The sequence below is a fragment of the Trachemys scripta genome, chromosome 8 (assembly GCF_013100865.1).
Source record: "Trachemys scripta elegans isolate TJP31775 chromosome 8, CAS_Tse_1.0, whole genome shotgun sequence".
In the NCBI taxonomy this organism is placed as follows: Eukaryota; Metazoa; Chordata; order Testudines; family Emydidae; genus Trachemys; species Trachemys scripta.
The window spans coordinates 52,516,900-52,535,896 of record NC_048305.1 but is presented as its reverse complement, the minus strand read 5'-3'; the positions used below and the strand labels follow the sequence as shown (position 1 = coordinate 52,535,896).

Here is an 18,997-nt window from a genome sequence, read left to right as displayed (position 1 = left end):
AGCCAAGGAGTGCGGCTTTGGATAAAACACAGGGAGAAAAATGTCTTGACCCATGTGAAACGGGAAAACCACCTTAGGTAGGAATGCAGGATGCGGCCTGAGTTGGACCTTGTCCTTGTGGAAGACGGTGTATGGAGGCTCAGATGTCAGAGCTCTGAGTTCCGATACCCTCCGTGCTGATGTGATAGCCACCAAGAACACGACCTTATATGAGAGGTATAACAGCGAGCATGAAGCCAGCGGCTCGAATGGGTCCCCCGTGAGGACAGACAGGACCAAGTTGAGGTCCCAAGCAGGGACAGGTTGACGGATATGTGGGAACAATCTGTCAAGACCCTTAAGGAACCGTCCAACAAGTGGGTTTGCACACACTGAGGTCCCCCCTCTCCAGGGTGGAATGCGGAGATTGCAGCAAGGTGGACTCGAATCGATGAGAGAGCTAGTCCCAGGTGTCTCAGATGTAGCAAATAGTCCAAGATGAGAGGGATTGGGGCGAGCAAGGGGCCCTGACCATGCTGTGTAACCCAGAGGAAGAAGCGCTTCCACTTGGCCAAATACGTAGACCTTGTCGACGGCTTCCTGCTGCCCAACAGGACCTGTCTGACCTGATGGGAGCATTGTAACTCCAGTGGGTTTAGCCATGGAGCATCCAAGCTGTGAGGTGGAGCGACTCCAGGTTCGGGTGAAGGAGGCGACCGCGATCCTGCGTGATCAAGTCCGGTAGTAGGGGCAACCTGAGCGGAACCCTCGTAGACATGTGTAGGAGAGATGCGTACCAATGCTGGTGTGGCCACGCAGGAGCTATGAGGATGAGTCGAGCGTGATCTCTGCGGGCCTTGAGGATCACCCTGTGAATCAAGGGAATCAGGGGGAAGGCATAAAGAAGCCTGTCTGCCCAAGAGAGGAGGAACGCGTCTGATAGGGATCCCTGACTGTGTCCCATGAGGGAGCAGAATTGATGACACTTCCTGTTCTCTGGGATGACCCCAGAGTTGGAAAATTGAGAGAACTACATCCCAGCGGATAGACCACTCGTGACCCTGGAACGAGCGGCTGAGAGTGTCCGCAAGCGCGTTGTGCGTGCCGGGGAGGTAGGATGCTATCAGGTGAATTACGTTCTGTACGCAAAAGTCCCATAATGCTTGGGCCTCCTGGCAAAGGGGAGAGGAGCGAGCACCACCCTGTTTGTTGATATAAAACATCGTTGGAGTATTGTCTGTGAGGACAGAAACGCACTTGCCCGCGAGCTGGGACTTGAATGCCATGCATGCGAGGCGTACTGCTTGCAATTCCCTGACATTGATGTGCGATGAAAGGTCCTCCCTTGACCAAAGACCTTGGGTCCGGAGGTGGCCCAGATGTGCACCCCATCCGATGAGTCCGTTACCAGGGTCAGAGAGGGCTCTGGTTCAAGGAAAGGGACCCCCCACGCAGACCACCCGTGGGTCGAGCCACCATTGGAGGGAGTCCAACACCGGATGAGGTAACGTCACCACTGAGTCTAGGGAGTCCCTGACTGGCTGATAAACCCCTGCCAACCAAGATTGGAGAGGGCGCAGTCTGAGCCTGGCGTGTCTGATGACATAGGTACATGCTGCCATGTGCCCTAGTAATTTGAGGCAGCTTCTTACTGTGGTGGTAGGGTAACTTTGGAGGCCGAGAATAATGATTGACAAAGTTCGGAATCTGGCCTCTGGCCTTCTTGAAGGAGAAGTTGCTCGTGAGAGGGGTTCCTGAAGAGGGACAGGGAGGGGGGCTGGTGGGGCAGGAGGGAGGAAAACTGGATAGAATATCCCTCCTCTACCGTGCGAAGCACCCAAGCGTCTGACGTGATCCGGGCCCACACACGATAGAAGGGGGACAGACGTGATGAAAAGATAAGGTTGGGAGGATCCAGAGATCTGTCCGGTAGGCCGTCCCCGACCGAACCCTCAAAATGGTGGCCTAGGCCCCTGCGGAGGCCTTGGTTGGGCAGAAGACTGTCCGAAGGGCTGCTGTTGTTACCTCCTCCTGCCAGTCCGTGATCTCCTGCGCACAGCATCACCTCGATTTTGAGGTTGATATGGATGCGGGGCCTGTGGTGGCCTAAACTGCCTACGCTGAGTAACAGGGGTGTGTAGGCCTAAAGAACGGAGGGTGGTCCGCGAGTCCTTTAGGCTATGGAGCCGTTTGTCCGTCTTTTCCGAGAAAAGCGTGGGCTCTTCGAAAGGTAAGTCCTGTATAGTCTGTTGGACTTCATGAGGAAGGCCGGAAACTTGAAGCCAGGCTCCACGCCTCATGACGAGACCAGTAGCCAACGTGCGCGAGGCCGAATCGGCTGCGTCCAAGGCTGCCTGAAGGGAAGCTCGAGTAATTAATCTGCCCTCTTTGACAAGGACCGAGAACTCGGTTCGTGAATCCTGCGGGAGGAGGTCCGTAAACCTAGACAAAGCCGAGCACGTGTTGTGTCCATACCGGCTCACTATGGCCTGCTGATTGGCAATACGCAACTGTAGGCCCCCTGTTGAATAGGCCTTACGTCCGAAGAGGTCCAACTTTTTAGCCTCTCTATTTTTAGGAGTGGATCCCTGAAAACCTTGTCGCTCCCTCTGGTTGGCCGCATCCACCACCAGGGAGTCCGGCGGGGGGTGCGTGTAAAGATGTTCATAGCCCTTGGTTGGGACAAAATACCGCCTCTCAGTCTTTTTGGCTGTAGGGGCCAATGAGGCTGGAGTTTGCCACAAAGTGCGGGTTGTGTCCACAATGGTTTTTATGAGGGGTAGGGCCACCCTAGATGGGCCCAACGGGGCCAGGATATCAATTACAGGATCAGTGTCCACCTCGATCTGTTCCGTCTGTATCAAGAGGCTCTGGGCCGCTTGAGTAAGGAGCTGTTGGAGGAGTCTATTATCCTCTAAAGCCGGAGCAGCAGAAGTTCCCGCTACTGCCTCATCCGGAGATGAAGAGGAAGATGTTCCATGTAGCTGCCCTTCATCTAGCACGTCTCCCTGTGTAAGGGCCTGCGACACACGGTACTCTGGCTGCGCGGCTGGTGCGGGCTCAAGATGCGGCACCGCGGCCGGTACCGGGGTCGCCACCGAACGCCGAGGAGTGGTGAGTGGTGCCTGCACTGAAGGAAGCAAAGCCCGTCGGTGCCGCTGTTTGACCTGGGGGTGCCGTAATGCCTTGTGGCACACTCCTGGCAAACGTCGGTGGCGGTGGCATTAGCGGCGGTGCCCCAGACGCTGAGGAGACGAAAGCAGTTCGTGAGTGGGGCTCGTACGCCTGACCCACCGACTGATGGTAGGCCCATGGCGTCCAGAATGGCCACTGTGGAGGTGGTTGCCACTCTCGCTGCTGATGCCACTGTGGCAGGTATGGTTGGGCACTCCTACGCGAGGACGATCTGCTCCTCGATCTGTTAGAACAGTAGGAGTCCGCCTCCAAGTCAGAAATCTCTGAATAGGAGGACATCGGAGGAGTGGTACCCACAGTCGCCGGCTGGGGTGCTCGCGCCGGGTGCCCCTACTGTGGCGCCGCGTGGAGAGTGCGGTGAGTGCATCGCCGGTTTACCCTTAGAGTGATACTGGGGCCCAGCGGCAGCCGGAGATTGTCTGCACCGGTGCGGCGATGCTGGCACCGGAAGGTTCAAGAGGTCTGAGGCGGCCTCGAACGCCTCAGGCGTCGATGGGAGGCGGACCTCCTTCATAATGTCCGGGGATCTATGGCGTTCCGGACTCGACCTTGCCCTCTCCGGGGCGGGAGTCAAAGGGATGGCCGGATGGGTCTGCGGCACGGGTTGCCCCGTAACAATCGTGGACTGCGCCTGACCTTTAGAGACCCCGTGGGGAGATCGTTCGGTCCGCGGCCTGTTCTTTTTAGCCGGCACCGGCGAAGGAGAGCGGCGTCTTGTCGAAGACGATTTCTTATGCGCTGACTCTCTGCGGTGCCAGGGTCTTGGGGCCCTGGCCTCACGATCTATCTCTGGTGCCGGGCCTCACGATCTATCTCTGGTGCCGGGGCACTGCGCACGGAGGATGAAGTGCTGGGTGCCGGCTCTGAAGGTCCGGGATCCGATTGCGGCTGCAGTGCCACCTCCATTAGGAGGACTTTAAGTCTCTGCTCTCTATCCTTGAGAGTCCTGGGGCGAAAAGCAAATAGGACACCTGTCCCTTTGATGGGTCTCCCCGAGGCACCGCAAGCAGGAAGAGTGCGGATCACTTTTTGGCATAAACTTCCCGCAGTCCCAACAGAGTTTAAACCCTGGGGACCTGGGCATGCCCCAGCGGGGCGACGAAAAGTTGGGGAAACCTCCTCCCCAACTGACCTAACTATCTAAGGGTACGTCTACACTTACCAGAGGGTCCGGTGGCAGGCAATCGATGTTCTGGGATCGATTTATCGCGTCTGGTTAAGACGCGATAAATTGATCCCGGAAGTGCTCGCTGTCGACGCCGGTACTCCAGCTTGGCGAGAGGAGTACGTGGCATCGACGGGGGAGCCTCCCTGCTGCGTCTGGACCCGCGGTAAGTTCGGACTAAGGTACTTCGAATTCAGCTACGTTATTAACGTAGCTGTATTTGCGTACCTTAGTCCGAAGTGGGGACTTAGTGTTACTGTTAGGCCTGGTCCCCACTAACTAATAAACTATGTACAAGAACTACAGAACACTGCCACGACTGCTAAAGAGCAAGAGAAGTTCCAGCTAGCCGTCACCGGCGGTAAGAAGGAACTGAGGTGGTGGGGGGTCGGCTGGCCCCTATATACAGCGCCATAAAGGCGCCACTCCAGGGGGTGCCGGAGCCGACCCTATGGACACTGCTATGGGAAAATCTTCCTGCTGGCATGCACGCGGCGCGCACATACCTGCTTGGAATGCACATGAACAATCACTCGAAGAAGAAGGTATTTCACTACAAGCAGCTAGTAAATGCATTCCTTTTTCAGTAAAGTTTTGTAGTTAAATATTTATGAAAGCGTTTTTAAACAAGCAGTGCACAAAATAGATAAAGGTGTTTGACAGGAAGAATGTGATCTCTCCTCATAGTCCGAGGTAGTGTACCTATTTTCCGGCAAGTGTCTTGATTACAATTAATTCCTCCTGCTTAAGTAAAAGTAACATCATGTTAATTAAGGCCCAAATTCAGGTTTTGTATAAAGCAAGTTTCTACAAAGCCTAACAAAGGAATCTGTTGCCATGACATTTGAAAAATTTTAATGAATTTTTTTTAAAGGAATAGCTTTCCTCTATAGTGTTTTCAAGTATTGATAGCACATATGAACCAGAAATAGATTATAAACAAACACGAAATTGACTATTCTATTTTCATGGTTCAAGCTGACAAAAAAATGCAGAAGTGGAAACAAATGGTGAGAAGTAAATTAATTTTTAAAAAGTCTTTATCTATCTCAGGCATCAGTTACACATGCAAATAAATCTGCAATATCTATTTTTAACTCGACAATGTCTTTTTAATGAACCAAGATGATTTTACATATGTCACATGTTGCGGGAAAAAGGGCAACAATGAAAGCCAACATTAGAATGCAGTGATACATCCCCAAATCCCTCCTCCAGCTGACACTGGTCTTAGTCTCTCTGTCATATTTTAAAATACCAAATACTTGAAAGACTATTTATTTCAAAAGAGCTCATTATGCTCACTGTTGGCCCCCCATATTCATTATTTTAATCTATTCATACTGATATGTTTATTTGGTTTTCTCTGTTTCAACTTTAAGAGAATTTTATCAAGTTATTGCATGTTTTAATTATGTTGCAGTGCCCTGAAGGTTGCACGCTATTAAAAATTAATCAGTGTGAATGTGTTTATTTTATGTATTCATTTTTATAACAAAATGGAAAACACTTGTCCTGACAAGTCCTGATATTTTCTAGTGCACACAAAAGCTGTTATAAGAACATTATTAAGGTTGCAAAGTCAAACACTGAAAAGCTAGGAAATTTCAGAATTAAGGTTGCCTATGCAGCCTCAATTTGGTCCATTTTGCTTATTCTTTATGATACATGTTTAACTTACATGATTACACACTATTTTTTTCCATGTAACCCCCACCTCATTCAGTGTACAGGATGGACCTGCTGTGGAGAGGGACCTGCTGTGGGGATATGTAGAGGACCCCTGCTTCATTTGTTGCAGAAGTTGGAAGGTCTGCAGTGAATGAGGCAGGGGATTGCAGAAAAAGAAGGGATGATCTCATGGTTAAAGGCAATGAAATGCTGGCCCAGAGAACTGAATTCTATCCCTGCCTCTCCCACAGAGTTCCTGTCACTTCAGGCAGGTCACTTAAACCAAACTTCTCATAGGTGGTCACTAATTAGATATTCCTCATTTTCTGGGTGCCTAATTTGAGACCCTGGAGGTTTGATTTGCAGAAGTGCTGAGTGCTCACAGCTGCAACTGAAGTCAATGAGAGCTGTGCTTTGAGCATAGAAAGTGCTATGTAATGAAAAGTACTCTGAAAAACAGGTCCTAGATGCCTCAAACTGGGCACCCAAAATTAGTGGACACCTTTGACCTTACTGTCTGTGCCTCACTTCCCCATCTGTAAAATGGGGGATAATACCACCTTCTCTTCGCACAGGGAAGTTGTAAAAATGACGTTTGTGAAGTATTCTGATACTATGTGATGAGCACTACAGTACAGTCCATGAATGAATTAATAATTCTGTCTTCAGAGCAGGGTTTGAATAGTGTCCAGCAAATGAGGCTTAAGGCCACACAATGCACAATGAAAATAAAATAAAATATTGAATAGCTGCTCATTACATGAGCACCTTCCATCCTGTTCACTTGTGGAGGCAGGAGTCATGTGGAAAAAATAGTACATGATCATGTAATTAAAGACTGTATCATAATGCATACACACGAGGAAGACAAATTAAGGGTGCACAGGCTACATTAATTCTGGCTTTTCCTAGCTTCTGACTGCTTCATTGTGCAACCTTAATTCATAGATTCATAGACTAGGACTGGAAGGGACCTCGAGAGGTCATCGAGTCCAGTCCCCTGCCCTCATGGCAGGACCAAATAGACATTTATCTAACCTACTCTTAAATATCTCCAGAGATGGAGATTCACAACCTCCCTAGACAGTCTATTCCAGTGTTTAACCACCCTGACAGTTAGGAACTTTTTCCTAATGTCCAACCTAAACCTCCCTTGCTGCAGTTTAAGCCCACTGCTTCTTGTTCTATCCTTAGAGGCTAAGATGAACAAGTTTTCTCCCACCTACTTATGACCCCCTTTTAGATACCTGAAAACTGCTAGCATGTCCCCTATCAGTCGTCTCTTTTCCAAACTAAATAAACCCAATTCTTTCAGCCTTCCTTCATAGATTGTGTTCTCTAGACCTTTAATCATTCTTGTTGCTCTTCTCTGGACCCTCTCCAATTTCTCCACATCTTTCTTGAAATGCGGTGCCCAGAACTGGACACAATACTCCAGTTGAGGCCTAACCAGCGCAGAGTAGAGCGGAAGAATGACTTCTCGTGTCTTGCTCACAACACACCTGTTAATGCATCCCAGAATCACATTTGCTTTTTTGCAACAGCATCACACTGTTGACTCATATTTAGCTTGTGGTCCACTATAACCCCTAGATCCCTTTCTGCCATACTCCTTCCTAGACAGTCTCTTCCCATTCTGTATGTGTGAAACTGATTGTTCCTTCCTAAGTGGAGCACTTTGCATTTGTCTTTATTAAACTTTAATGTTCTTGTGTGTAGCTTTTTTGTGTGTGATCTCCTAGATTTTTAAAAGGCAAGCTGAAAAACCGCAAATTCCATCATGTGGCATCAGACTGCCACTCGCATAGGTCATCAGCAGGGCTGGAACTGTTGATACACCACAGAAACCTCTTCCCTTTGAGCTAACAGAGTAACTGATAGCATCAGTAGGTTGTCATCCTCTATATGGACCAGCACTAAAGGGAGATGAGACACTTTGCCAGTGGGTTCCACAGGTACGACTGACAGCAGAGGAAAAGTGAAACTTAGGGATCTTGGGTTCTAGTCCAAGCTCTGGAAGGGAGCATGTCTAGTGGGCACAGATTCTTCTGTCCCTTCAAACTTGTCTCAGTCCCATCTCTTTCCCCCCTAGCACCTTGTCCCAGTCCCATTCTCTTCACTTAGCCAGTCGAAGTCTTCAACCCTCAGGCTTCTCCTCCCAGTCCCAGTGGCCTTGCCCAGTCAGTCCTAGAATCCCTTCTGGACTCTTCATCCCAATTCTCCCCCTCCAGACTCCTTGTCCAAGTCTTCCCCCACAAGCACCTTACTCCCAGTCCCATTTTATCACCAGTCCCAGTCCCCCCCGCCCTGTCTCTCTTCCTCCCTCTGTATCCCCATTAGCTTTCAATCCCAGTCTTCCTCCCTGGGCTCTTTGGCCTATCTCAGTGTCTCTCTACAACCTTCTAGCTCCTTATAGCAGTTGTTTTACCCAGCCACTCCCAGTTCTCTTGCCTCAGAACTTTTGGAGATCCTAGCTGCTAAACTAGGGGTCTCAAACACGTGGGCCGCGGGCCGCATTGTGGCCTGCCATAGGCGCCGACTCCACCAGCAGCCAAGCTCTCCCTCTCCCCCCGGGCGCCACGTCCCTGCTCCTCCACCTACTTCCCAGGTCCTCCTGTTGCCAAACAGCTGTTTGGCAGCGCTTAGGACTTTCCAGGAGGGAGAGGGGAGGAGCGGGGACCCAGTGCACTCAGGGGAGGAGGCAGAGAAGAGGCGGGGCCGGGGTGGGGATTTGGGGAAGGGGTTGGAATAGGGGCAGGGAGGGGGCGGGAAGAGGCGCGGCATTACAGTTTAAAAAAAGTTAACACATTGACTTTTAATAGCGTACTATATTACTCTTCATTTTTTTTCATTTTTGACTATACTTTTGTATTGTTGTATGAAAAGGTTTCAGTGATGTAGCCCTCGGGCCAATGTACTAGTCCTTATGTGACCCTCGTGGTGATTTGAGTTTGAGATCCTTGTGCTAAACTCTAGGAAGTCTCTATTGAGCATGTGTGTATTGATTTTTCCAATGCTTATAACTTGGCCAAATTTGGGTGGATTTCCATAGGGAAGGCAAAAAGGCATATTCTTAACACAAAGGCAACCCCTCTGTCAAATTTCAAGTCTTTGCTCCAAAGTCCTTGCTCTACAGCTTCTCAAAAAAGTGCGCCAGAATTTTTCTACATGGGCAAAACAATGTATTTTTCCCTAGCCTTGATTTCAGAAACACCAGAACCATTTTGGCTTAAATTTTCTAAGAAAATTCAGTCTGAAGCAAATATCCAGCATGGAAAATTGCAGCCCGAACGGTTAAAGTTTGTCAAAACTGCAAACAACCAAACACACGGTCTTATAATGGAAATATCAGGCAACCTTAATAGGTTGGTATTACCAGCTCCACCTGTAATATACTATGCCAGGTGTTAACTTTTTTGCATTGACGGTGGCCGACACTTTCTGCTGTTTGTATAGAAGTGCACACATTCTAAATTCAGGATTAATTTTAATGCAAGTCATTTGCTGTTAGAGGAATTTTGCTTCAATTTCCTCCTTTTCCATTTTTTAAAAACAATTCCTTACTGGTAAAGGTTGTCAGGTAGAGCAACTAAGAGGATGATAAACTACATCCTACAGAGCAGATGAAGCACAGACATACAACCCCAGTGCAAGCTTCCCTACAATGAAGGTGGCATTCTGATGCTCACAAACTGCAGAATATCCCTAGGTATGAATAACTAAGTCAAAGTATTCTGAACGGGGTTCCCCAAGTCAGTAACATCGGCTTCAATAAAAGTGAACTGATGAATAAAACAACATGTTTAAGATCTCATTCATATCAGTGGGCGTGCGTGTTTAAGTACACAAACTCAATATGGTTTAAAACAAAGAATCTGAAAGATCATTTCCTCCAACTTCTAAGACCAGATTTTCAGGCTCTGTATTGCTTCTAGAACAGTTAATGACATCACAATTTAGGAAACTTTGTTCATTGCTGTATACTGAAGTGATCAACTTTAATATAAAAACCTTCCCACAGAATCCTGAAGTCACTGCAATTTCAAATATTTTCAGTTTACTTAATTAGATTTATGAGTTAATTTACTGGGTTGCAAAAACAAAGAATATGAGAAATGAATTTAAACACAAGACAATGTATTCTTGATATCTTCAATCTTACCTGACTGTGTCATGGATAAAGACTCATCAGACCAACTGTGGGATACTTGATGGGATTTCACAGGTAAATGCAGCTGCCCTCCAGTTCTGTGGCTTCCTTTGATGGAATCCTGCTTTGACATAGATGTACTGCTTTTGGAAGGAGACTGTTCAAAGACGAAAGAAAAAATAAGTAACTACTTGTGAAGCTTAATTTAAAAGTATGAGATCACTGTCAACAAGAGTTAATTACAAGGAAAGAAAGTATTCTCTAGTCATAAATCTTTAGCAACAACAAATAGCTAACTACCTATCCAGATACACTGAGAAAGATAAAGCTTTTGTTAATGTATTATGTATCAGAACAAAACTACCTAAAGTAGCAAAAGCTGACATTTATCTTGAGCCTGGACCTCAGTAATTCTGCCTTACATGGTCTAGTTTATTGCTATACAAGAAAACTTGTATGCTTCAGATTAGAATATTTGTTGATGCAACCACACTTTTGTAAAAACTGCTGCCAACTATACCTGCTAAACTGAAAGGACATCTCTCAATACAAGGAAGTGCAAGGCATTACCCTACATCAACCACCACAACACAGGCTCAACTTCCAGCCAGGCAAAACTTCTCTTAAGGGCAGATTCTCTTCCAGATATCTATTTACAGCACTAACAGTATGCTTGTCACGGCCCTTTTACCCACAGAGAATACAACCTTTGGCACATTAGATGTTATACTGCACTAGGTCTTCAGCTGCACATTCTAAATGGACTTTCCCAGAGGAAAAAGTGTTTGTAAAACTCAATGCAAGTCGAGATGAGCAGTGTCTCCACAGACAGTGGCTGACACAGCCTATTTAGCCTCACAGCTTCATCCAGGTATAAAGCCCAGATAACAAGAATTACCATGATGCAATTTACAAAGCCAAGCAGACATAATACTTTGAACAGAGCAGAAAGCCAGAATTATCTAGCAAGCTGGCATTATATGTTGTAACCTGCAAGACTATGTGTGAGGCACAGCTGTATTCCTGATGCTATGGAATATCTACAAACACTTCATAATGCATTACTCAAATCAAAATCATAGTATTAGCTTCCTGTGCCTGATATAATCGTGAGAAACTATCATCCATCCAAACCATACTGGTATGCTGGGCTAGCATTCCACTGATTATGCTGCGTAGCCCCACTGGCACATTCAAAATCTGTTGTAAGTCTGCACACAAGTTAAAAATGCTTAACTGACCCCATTCCCAAATAATTTTTTCCCCTAAAGATTTTAAAGAAAGTATGTGAGTGCAATATTTATTGACAGCCTCAGATATAGCATTACAGCTATGAAAACAGTTTAATCTCTGTGTAGAAAGCTTTAAATGTCTACTAGAAAGTTTATTTTCTACTTCTCTTCTGATGATTCTTTACTAGTACTAGAACACGTAAGGGTAAAGGATAAAGTTCACTCACAAGCTTGCCTGGCGAGGTAGCAGACTCTAGATCCTGTGAGTAAACCATTTCTTCAGTAAGTGTACTATGATCTGGGCTTACTGGCTTCCCTTGGTCCACAGCCTCTGATTGGACAGGTTCACCAGCTGGACTGCCTAGTTCTTCTGGGACAGAGCTTTCACTGTTTACACGAGTATAGGAAAGCAATGGAGACTCCTCTTCACTGGCTGTTTCTGAAATGAGACAGTGGAGGTAAAAGAGAGCACACAGTATAGTCAGCCAAGCAAGAACTTGCACTATTTACATGCATCTAAGGTAGTTTTGATTACTGCATTTGATCAAACAAAATCAGTCACAAGCTGTGTTTAAATGCCAGATTGTACAGTAAAGAAACAAGGTGGGTGAGGTAATATTTGCACCAATTTCTGTGGGTGAAAGACAAGCTTTCAAGTTTACACCATTCTGATTGCATAGTGTTACTTCACATTATATGGTATTGAATTGTTTAACAAGGAGATATTTAATTAAGGAATTTCAATAAAACAAAATGCCAAATGTTAGTAGTGGCTGCTGGATGCCTAAAACAAAGGGATTTCAGCATATTCTAAATTAACATTTTCCAAAAACTCTGTGGTTCTTGAACATCTTCCAACATCCCCCAAACTATTCAATTACAACCTTCAGCAGTCATGGAGGTAGTGAAGTCAACTGCCAGAAACCAATGCTGGAGCATGGAATCTGCCTATGGAAATAATTCCTCACCCCTCAACAATATTGCATGGTTAGCTGTGCTTGGTTGAAAACCAAATCCTGAGTTCAAAATTAAATTCTGTGCTTCCCCTGAAACAGTTGTGGACAAACCTAAAACAGGGGAAACAATGGGAAAATGCTTCTTGCACTATTTTAGATGTTATGATTTCATCAACTCTTGGCAGATGACAGACAGAATCCAGAAATCAGGACTGAGTTATAAAATTCCTGTTTTCTAACTTTTATAGGATATAGAGTACTATTGAAAAAAGCCTTAGAAAATTACTCAATATTGGGGCAGAGGCTGGGGAAAGGAATCACCTTAGTCCATTCTCCAGGCTGACTGTGCTCCAACCCTGGTAGGTAGATAAAATTAGTGGAGGGAATACAAATACATTTACTTTTTACATTCAACACATTGGAGTTTTTGTTCACTAAAACTTTATATTTCACCATTCTTTTTTAATTGTCATAGAGCTGAGTGACGTTCAAGTGGGAGTTTGCAATGACGGGTGAAAATGACCATAACACTTAACTGCCTCATAGATTCGAAAGATGTGCTTTATTTGGTGAGGGGAGAAAGGAAAATTAAGATCCTCTGGGACAATCCTTGAAGATACCAGTATTTTCTTCACTTAGACTCCCTGCCCTCTATACCTCATGCTGAAGCGACAAACTGCCATAGGAAGACTGAATGAGACTCGTTTTGGGAGCTGCATCGAAGCAAGTTTATTTTGCATACAGAAGAACCTTTCATACAAACTGCATCCAAAAATACTTTAGTCATGTATAGTTGCAGAGTTAATAAAATAGCAAGAGAAAATAAAAGTCAAAGGCAGGGAAGATAAACAGCTTTTCACTGATCTGAAATACAAACTGTGAGGCAGGAGAAGGCTCCCTCTGATGGCAGGAATCGCAGTGGTAGTAAGATGGCTGGTAGGGAGATGGAAGAGAACAGTACTGAAGTGGAAAGGGGATTTAAGAGTGAATGTTTGTGAAGCAGGCTGGGTGAAAGACCATGGTATTTGTGTTTTAAAAAGAAAAAAATAAAATTTAAACTGGATCCTGAAATATATGAATGATGTGTCCACGCTTCTCTGTACACACGAGATGACAGGCAGTAGACAGTGGCATTGTACAAATACTAAAGTTTGGAGAGCTGGTACCTGGAGCCAATAGAGTTGCAGCAGTTAAGGCAAAAAGATAAAGGTCTGGATTAGAACAACAGAGACAAAGAGAGGCACCGAGACACATGGATAAAATTGCAGAGGCGGTTTCAGGTGTATTTCAAGATATAACATGTAGAATATGAAGAAGGGTACAGCGTCAAAGATGTCACCAAGATAAGGCTATTGGAGGCCAAAAGCTTTGAGTTGAGGAGAAGATGGAGTGGCGCTTGAGAAAGCTCATCTTGTATAAGAGAAGCAATTCTATCAGAGGTATTTAGCTCTGGAAAGTTGAAACAAAGCAACACATTTACTTGGTCAATGCAAGAAGTGAGGGTGAACAAAGTCATTAAAGATATGTGTTGAATATCAACGTAAAAGTGGTAGCTAAGGTTAAAGGTGATAAGAGGTAGAAGATAATAAAGAGCAGAGGACAGAACACAATTCTGTGTCCAGAGAGGAACAATCACCACCACACATCAATAAAATACAAAAATATGAGCTTACCAGAGGCTAATAGTTTGATATGCTATGTTTTGCCCCAGTCATTATTTGCACTGGGTCACTCTTTGAGCAGGACATGGTTTTACCTTTGGGCTCAGCTCTCTGGTCCCCCAGTTCCTTCTTGGCTGTTTTTGTTTTGAGTCTTTCTTTGTCCCAAGCAGCTAAGGCTTGTTTCTCCATCCGACGTATCTCTGCTTCCTCTGCATCTAGACGGCGCTTCCACTCCAGCAGTTCTTCAGCATGTTGTCGCCGCTGCATCAGCTTCTGTTCTCGCTTAGTCAGGAACCTGATAAACATATCAGAAGACAATGGGAAAACAGTCTACCACAGCCAAAAGACCCAATGGCAAGATGCTCTATCATCACAATGTATAGACGTGTATAAATAGAAGTAATTTTCTAAGACAATATCAATGTTGTGACGTTCCATAGATCTCCAAAAAACTATATAATAAAAGGAGGCAAGTGACTTATTGTTACTACCCTGTAGGACTTATTGCTGTTCATTGACAAATTATTTAGAACAGCACAGAAAAAAATCAGAAGCGTAACAGGTGTCTTCCAATTCACATCTTTCCGCACATTTCCTTTCTATAAGAAGTGGGCAAGTCTTTAATGTAAAAACTATGATGGCAAATTCTTAATGTATTAAGAGGCCCACCGCCGTTTTGAATTCTTTAAATGCTTGTTCCCTTCAAAGAGGTTTCAAGCTTGACCTAGTACCAGGCCCACTAAGCAGAAAGCCAACAAAGACATAATTAAGTTCTGGTCACTTAGGATAACTCTGAGGCCCAGCTTTTATAATACAGTATGATAAGCAGATCACTAATCTGGAGGGAGCTAATCACCTATACATTTTGAGGATTTTAAATACTGTAGTTATACATAGAAGGGTTACTCACCAGTAACCAATTTGAACAGATTGTCTGTAGTGGTCCCCACTCCTGGGCATGCAAAAAGGCTGTTGACATTAAATCAGAAAGAACCCTCTAGAAAATAGTGACCATTGGGATCTTGAGCATTCTTTTTCAAGGATCCCAACATTCTCCCAACTGTCCTCACTGGTATAGAAGATACTGCAATCCTAAATGTCTCAAGTTCTTTCCAAATACACAAGCAACCACAAGAAGAGAGCATATGGTTCCATACTGACAATCCACTTGAAGAATTATAGGTACTGATAAGTAACCCTTCTTTTAATATTGTCTGTCTGGATCCCTGCTCTTGGAAATGGTGTCTTCGCATGCTTTCTTCCTTCAGTTAACTACACGGAAGCTCCAAAATAAAAAATTAGATTTTCTGAATAATTATATGAAGATATATTTTCAGAAGCCATCAGACATCCAGGGTGTGCCACAGCTTCTCTTTCCTGCATTGTGAAATGGAGGTAGAAGGAAGGTAGAACTAGATCTTGGGCTCTGTGGAACACTGACCACCTTTGAAGGGGATGAATTTCTCCTCGATTCTCAGTATTATTTTGTCCTTGGGGACATATTTATAATTCACATGTAAAGTACTCAGAATCTCTTATACTTGGCATGGAGATGTGATTGGTATCATTAAACACACTAAGACTAAATCAGTATAGAGAAACTTAGTTTAATTGTGCAAAGGGATGTGAAATGAGGGGTTTTAAGATTAAATTGAGACTCCATGTTGGACATATTAACCTCTTTGGAGGTCTGAGTTTCTTCAGTACTTTGGAAAAAATATGATATGATACATGTTGCTGACCTACAAGTGATCCCTCTACCTGGCAGCAAATAACTGAATTTAGGGCCTATGTATATACCTTTAAGGTCCTAGTACAAAACCGCTGGATAGGGCATCTTGAGGGAACTGTAATTGACAATACTTGGATCACCATGGAGTCCACATTTGTTTCTTCACCAAGACTGTTTAACGTTTTATTCCCTGTTTTCAATTATGCATGTCATAGCCATTCCAGTTAGTCAAGTAGGTCCTTGACCCAGAAACTTTGACCAATTAGGTGACAATGACCTCATTACGATAACTACCTCTGTCTTGCTTCATTCAGCAGCCAGGCTGATGCGTTTCAAATTCCCAGTTCTTTGTGGCTGACTGGATTCCAGAAGTACAAGTCCAGTTGTCATAACAGTCAAAAGGTAGTTAGGTAAATGCATGAGCAGTGAAAACCAGAGTCTCATCTTCCAGTGGGGTGCTAGAACACTTCCATACCAGCATCCATTTCCTGGACACCATGATTAGCTTAAATAATGGAACCCTACAAACAACTATACACAAGAAACCCACTGATCACCACACTTACCTCCACAGATCCAGCAACCATTCCAGACACACCAAATAATGTGTTATTTACTAGGCACTCAGATATCACATAATTTGCTCCAAAGAGAAAGTCCAAGATGCACACCTAAACACATTGAAAGTGTGCCTTCACTAAACAAGGACACTCCACCAGAGAAGTAGATCACATCATGGAAAGGGCCACCCAAAAACACTGGGAGAACCTATTTCAATACAGAAAAGAAAAAAACCCTGTCCGCACACCCCTAGTTGTTACTTACTACCCCACACTGAAACTCTTATGGGGTATCATCAAACAGTCACAACCCATATTTGATAGGGACACATCCTGAAAGAAATCCTTCCTGAACCCCCTTCTTCTGGCCTTCAAACAACCCACCAACCTTGCCCAGCTCATCATCAGAAACATGCGCCCCATAGACCAGTACACGCCAACTCAAAGCGGCACCAGACCCTGCCAGAACAAGATGCAAAACCTCCAGACATATCTCCACTGTTATGATGATTAATATCCCTCACAACACATATTCAAGATTCATGGGTCCTACGTATGTTTGTCACATGAGGTGTACTTTATCCAGTGCATCTAATGCCTCATTAACAACTAAGTGGGTGAAACCAGACAATCACTGCACTCTTGAATGAGCTCAGATAGAAAAATGACAGAAGACGACAAAAATATCTTATCATCCATGGGGGAACATTTTTCACACAGCGATCACTCCTAAGGTGATTTTTCAGTACTTGTCCTCAAGGGAAACCTGCACAATACCTCCAAAAGGCAAGCCTGGAAACTTACATTCATAACTCTGCTAGCTACCAAAAAACATGCACTTAACAGGGACACTGGTTTTATGACTCATTACAACTATTTAGAACACTGCACTGTTTGCTATCCTTAATTGCCCATTTCAAACCCTTTATGCATAACAATCTAACCCTCAATAACCCACTTCATTTCAAGCGATGACCTCCAACACACTTATCCCTTCTGCTTAACTTGTATTTAGCTAAGACATTCTGCTTCCATCCCTCAGACCTGAGGTAGAGTTCTGTTTAGCTCAAGAGCTTATATCTTCCACGAACAGAAGTTGGTCGAATAAAAGATATTATATCACGTATGTTGTCTCATATTCTGGGACCAATAAGGCTACAAGACCACTGCAAACAATGGGGTGCCACTAAGATTATGTTCTCTGGCTCTCTATTTTCTGAATCATTTTTATTAGAAGGGGCACAGAAGGGAAAGTGTATAAAAACAGACCCTTTGGGCACTGCTGTGACAGGCATCTGTGGCAATCGCCTTTGAATAAAGTCAAGTATCAGGGAGTGGCCGTGTTAGTCTATGTCCACAAAAACAACAAGGAGTCCAGTGGCACCTTGAAGACTAAGATTTATTTGGGCATAAGCTTTCATGGGTTAAAAAACCACTTCTTCAGATGCATGGAGTGAAAATTACAGCTGCAGACATTATATAATGACACATGAAGAGAAGGGAGTTACCTCACAAGTGGAGAACCAGTGTTGACAGGGCCAATTCAATCAGGGTGGATGTAATCCACTCTCAATAATAGATGAGGAGGTGTCAATTCCAGGAGAGGCAAAGCTGCTTTTATAATGAGCCAGCCACTCCCAGTCCCTATTCAAATTAATGATGTTAAATTTGCAAATGAATTTTAGTTCTGCTGTTTCTCTTTGAAGTCTGTTTTTGAAGTTTTTTTGTTCAAGTACAGCTACTTTTAAATCTGTTATAGAATGTCCAGGAAGATCGAAGTGTTCTCCTACTGGCTTTTGTATGTTATCATTCCCGATGTCCGATTTGTGTCCATTTATTCTTTTACATAGGGACTGTCCGATTTGGCCAATGTACATGGCAGAGGGGCATTGCTGGCACATGATGGCATATATAACATTAGTAGACGTGCAGGTGAATGAGCCTCTGATGGTGTGGCTGATGTGGTTGGGTTCTCTGATGGTGTCGCCTGAGTAGATATAGGGACAGAGTAGGTAACGAGGTTTGCTACAGGGATTGGTTCCTGGGTTAGTGTTTCTGTGGTGTGGTGTGTAGTTGATGAGTATTTGCTTCAAGTTGGGGGGGCTGTCTGCAAGTGAGGACTGTCCTGCCTCCCAAGGTCTGTGAGAGTGAGGGATCGTTTTCCAGGATAGGTTGTAGATCGTTGATAATGTGCTGGAGAGGTTTTAGTTGGGGGCTGTACGTGATGGCCAGTGGTGTTCTGTTATTTTCCTTGTTGGGGCTGTCCTGTAGTAGGTGATTTCTGGATACCCGTCTTGCTCTGTCAATCTGTTTCCTCACTTCCCCAAGTGGGTACTGTAGTTTTAAGAATGCTTGATAAAGATCTTGTAGGTATTTGTCTCTGTCTGAGGGATTGGAGCAAATTCGGTTGTATCTTAGGGCCTGGCTGTAGACAATGGATCGTGTGATGTGTCCTGGATGGAAACTGGAGACATGTAGGTAAGTATAGCGGTCAGTAGGTTTCCGGTATAGGGTGGCGTTTATGTGACCATCACTTATTAGCACTGTAGTGTCCAGGAAGTGAATCTCTTGTGTTGACTGGTCCAAGTTGAGGTTGATGGTGGTGTGGAAATCATTGAAATCCAGGTGAAATTCTTCAAGAGCCTCCTTCCCGTGGGTCCATATGATGAAGATGTCATCAATGTAGCGCAAGCAGA

General features: G+C 44.9%; 1 protein-coding gene across 6 annotated transcripts in view; it reads right to left on the bottom strand.

The window, feature by feature from the left end:
- CEP350 (centrosomal protein 350) overlaps positions 1 to 18,997 on the bottom strand; it is a 166,158-nt gene that overhangs the window by 33,923 nt on the left and 113,238 nt on the right. For all 6 annotated transcript variants that reach the window (XM_034778216.1, XM_034778219.1, XM_034778217.1 and 3 more), the window contains 3 exons: positions 14,105 to 14,304; positions 11,620 to 11,831; positions 10,173 to 10,317 (listed from right to left, as the gene is read on the bottom strand). In XM_034778216.1, coding sequence (XP_034634107.1) covers positions 10,173 to 10,317; positions 11,620 to 11,831; positions 14,105 to 14,304 — 557 coding nt within the window. The remainder of the gene's footprint in view (positions 1 to 10,172; positions 10,318 to 11,619; positions 11,832 to 14,104; positions 14,305 to 18,997) is intronic.